The 4,419-nt window shown below is 39.5% G+C and overlaps 1 protein-coding gene across 1 annotated transcript; it reads right to left on the bottom strand.

Moving 5' to 3' along the window:
• Positions 1-1,273: 1,273 nt before the first annotated feature.
• On the bottom strand, positions 1,274-2,716 carry LOC103980668 (peroxidase P7-like). The gene is made up of 3 exons (XM_009397125.3): positions 2,475-2,716; positions 2,203-2,394; positions 1,274-2,105 (listed from the first exon to the last, which is right to left on the bottom strand). Exons 1-3 carry the CDS (start codon positions 2,694-2,696, stop codon positions 1,548-1,550), a joined length of 972 nt encoding a protein of 323 aa, XP_009395400.2. The 5' UTR covers positions 2,697-2,716; the 3' UTR covers positions 1,274-1,547.
• Positions 2,717-4,419: the final 1,703 nt, after the last annotated feature.

Here is a 4,419-nt window from a genome sequence, read left to right on the forward strand (position 1 = left end):
TCTTTAGCTTAGTCTTATTATAGAAATTATAGCTCAGTTGATAGAATCGACAAGGTATCGGATGCTTAATCGAATATCAACTTATATAAAAATCGAAGTTAGACGTAGTTCCTCCGATGCTCAAGTCGATAACAAAATAAAGTAAAAGTTTAAGTAAAAACAGTAACTGATTTTGATTAATATGATTCGACGACTCTTTATAATTAGTTTAATAGGAAAAAAAATTCTTTGTTACGAATAAAATATCTTATCAAAATTTCGTCTACGAAGATTAAATATTTTGAATCGCGGGCTCAAATTCTTTGAAAAGAGACAATGGTGTTGTGTCGACACAAACGATAAATTATTTTTTTATAATCAACTACCGCCATCTTAGTAAAATATTGTAAAGATATTTTTTTATTATTCGAAAAGAAACCTAATCAAATCAAATCATTTTTATACGGATTGAGATGTAGTGAGGTAAACACGATGACAAGATCTCCATCAAACATGGCCTGTCCTTTAGTATCTGTACCCTTGCCGTCTATGTAGATTCCACGCTCCTCCTGAGGTGGCATTTGGGTTGGGCATATTGGCTGCCTTAAATTGGATTTCTTTCCAATTATCTATTCCTTCTAATCGAGTTTAAAACGAGTTCATGTAGCAAAACCACTGTTCAACGATAAAATTATTTTTTTTTATAATTTAGAGATAAATAGTCTTTCGATATTTAGAGATAAGTATGCGTACATAAACGACTATACCAATAAAATGTGTTTAAGTTAGAGGAGAAATTTATAGGATTAGGTTTTGGGCTTCTATCCAAACTTTAGTAAGTCCAATATTCTCGCCTGTAATCTAAATTTATAGGCCCAATTTGATTCAATTTGATTGTTATAATTTTACGACATGAGTCATATGTCATTGACATCTGACCAAGATTCTGATTTATTTAATATATGTTAAATTATTTAAAATGATAAATAAGTTAACAAAACCATATTAATAGATTTTGAGTCGATTCGATTAAATATGTAATCGAATTAGAAGCACGCACTGTGTCTTATCTCCATATTCTTCGATCAAACTATTAAGTTAATCGAGTACATCACACATCCTACAGTCTTAGTAAGCAATCATCCCACACTTGCTCATTCCACAAGTCAATGACCTAACAAAGTCGAGGAAGATGATGATCCAAATCTTCAATCAAAGATAAGCTCAGATGAGTTGATTGAGTGTGAGAAATATTGCATCCACGTTACATTCTTGGACATAAAATATGGGCAAGTGTGAGCAATTTGACTACGTGTTGAATAAAATAGATTAGTTAATCGAATACAATACAATCAATAGATTATGTGTTCTTTAGATCAACGTGGACTTCATTATTGATAGCAAACATATGGGCTTCGCGAAGAAACCATTTGCATTGCATCGACCGAAACGTCGATAGCGAGGCAATCCAAACACCGACAACGTATAAGACACAGTCCATCCCATTTGGACGCATCTGACGTACACACACACACACACAGAGTGAGAGAGAGAGAGGATAACAGCGCTTAGTTCACCACGCTGCAGACCTTCCTGACCTCCCCGGCGGAGCCAGTGAGGGGGCTGATGTCGCCCATCTTCACCATGGCAGCCGCGAAGTCGGCGAAGAAAGCCGCCTGGTCCTTGCTGTACGCCACCACCGTGGCGTCGGTCGACCCGCCGTTGAAGAGGAGCTGGTCCGAGTGCAGCAGGCCCTTCTTACTCAGCAGGTTCTTGTAGTAGTTGTTGTCGAAGGAGCCGGGGGTGACCAGGTCAAGCGGGGCCAGGTTGGTGTCACCGGTGCCGGCGGTCGGAGGGCACCGGCGCTGCCGCGTCCTGGCGAATCCCGCGTCGATGTTCGTCTCGTTGTATATCCTCCCCCGGAAGGTGGCGCACTGAGCCAGCCCGATGGTGTGCGATCCTGAGAGGACGACCATGTCTTTGAGGCTGAGTCCTTGCCGCGCGAACACGGAGGTGAGCGTGTCGAGGTCGTCGAAGGCTAATGGCAGGTTTTGCTCTGCCAGATCTTTGTCGGCGGTGGTGGAGTCTCTTCTTCCGAGCTTCACCTTCCATGAAGGCCCACCCACCTGTTATGCGCGGTCAAATTCATCATCGCAGAAGCTTTGGATCTTACGATAATCTATCGAAGTCTTTACCGATTAAGTTAATCTGTAATTTACTTACGTATACGGAGGAGTCTCGTGCAACGATGGCAAGGATATCAGCACAAGACACGACGCCCGGACACACCTTCTCCACGGCCGACTTTATGCCGTCGATCACTTCGTATCCTCTCGCAGATCTGAAGTTTTGACGTGCGTTCTTCTCGCTCACGATGCCCGCCGCATCGTTCAGCAAGATGGACGCGTCACAACCCTGACAGATTTGCCAGCATTCAAACTCATCCATCTGCGTGTGTACACATTTCGACACAGAGAGAGAGGGAGCTGCTGAACCTGAACAAAGCAGTCATGGAAATGGAGGCGGAGGAGGGACGCGGCCATGCGATGCTCTCGAGCGATCGCCGTACCGGTGGCTTTCTTGACGGTTGGCAGCACCTGTGGGCAGGTCTTGTCGTAGTAGTTAGGCGAGAGCTGCGCCTCACACAAGGCCATGAGTGACACGACCAAAGCGGCCACCCACACAAGGTTGGAGGAGGAAGCTCGCAGCGAACTCATTCTTAGTGTATCTACCAAAACATGGCATCGCCATCTGCTTCCTTATAGGGAAGCCCCCAAGTAGGAGTTATCCACACGCCATTGATCCAGATAAGCCATGACTTTTCTCTTCAACTTTGGATGGCTTCCCTGTCTCTCTCCCTCCCTCTCTGTCTGAATGCGACGGAGCAGCTTCTCAACCATATCATCGAAGCCATGGGTCCCTATTTGCGTCCGACAATAGGGTTCCGGTAACAACAATATCATCACTCACACAGCACGCAGAAGCAGCCATGGGCCTTCTGCTGGTTGACTCTTCCAAGTTTCTTCTTCACCAAGATTACGCACAGGGCTTCTTCGTTAATGCATGAGTAGTTTGTATTTGCTAGGTTGAAGACAAAGATGTCATTGGAGCATGTAAAACAAGCATTAATTAATGCATGTTTTTTTTTATCTATTAGCCTTTTCTAATACAATCGATCATGTTTGGTGACAAGAACTTCTCAACCATTATGGTATTTTAATGAAAGTTCCAATTCACTCTGACTTTTGTGATCATACAGGCCTAATTTTGTCTTGTTGAAAAAGACACATCAGTAGTGTGTTTAATGTTATTTCTGGCCAAATAGTTTTGATGGTACCACACCTATCATTTAGGTTTATCATCATGAATTTAACCTTTTTTTTAATGGAATAAATGATGAAGATGAAATAGAATGAGTTGGATCGAAAATATTAAATTAGAATAGTTTTGTTGACTAATAATTATAGATATATTATTGTAAAGAGTAGGTAGACTCATAAGTGTGTGTGTCAGAGTCAGCATATGTAATCAATAAGTTTGAGTCAAGCATCAATGATTGACTAGTTATAGGAATAAGGATTATATCATTTTGCATTATGTCCTGATCAATTTTCATATTAATTATAGGCATATTTTGAATCATAAGATTGTTGATTAGATTCAGCATACACAACCAAAAAATTTGATTCAAATTACATATATTAGATTAAACATCAATTCAATCCAAAAATTTAACCAGATTTTCAATGTTTAGTAATGTGAGATTATTCTCGAATTCAATCTCTCTTCATTCAACACATAACATAGATATTTTTAACAAATCTAAAGGATATTTTGTTTGATGCCGACCTACCCAATCGAATTAAAAGGACGAAGGGACATATTACATCATTATCGGTTGAAATTAATAGTCTTGAGTTTGTGGTGCCTATTACACAAACATGATGCTCCACCGACAAGTTACTCTCAATATTCACTTTGACACTTAAGTTAATTTTAATTAATTTAAAAATAAAAAAAAAATAATTCTTAGAGAACAAAACTAATCGTAAATTACTCCGGTAGTTCCAAGGTCACAACATCGTAGATCGATGATGAGATTATTGACATAGACATTGATATTTTGTCATCTAAACGATGTTGAGATTATTGACATAGAAATTGATATGTTATCACCATTGACGGTAACACAGATTAGCACTCGAAAGATGATTTTCACTTGCTAATATATTTTACTTCAAAAAAATACTAATGAAAATTTCTTCTTATTATTTTAACATGAAATTTCCTTCGAGTTTAGTAACTATATTACTTTAATTATATCTCTAGTGCTCAAGCTAGCTGAAGAGGCAAAATGAAAGTTTTAGGATAGACACAAAATAAGGTTTGTGATAGCTTCGAACATGACATGACAGGGCATCTAATTGAAACCAAACAAAT

This window comes from Musa acuminata, chromosome BXJ1-4, assembly GCF_036884655.1.
Source record: "Musa acuminata AAA Group cultivar baxijiao chromosome BXJ1-4, Cavendish_Baxijiao_AAA, whole genome shotgun sequence".
NCBI classification, from domain to species: domain Eukaryota; kingdom Viridiplantae; phylum Streptophyta; class Magnoliopsida; order Zingiberales; family Musaceae; genus Musa; species Musa acuminata.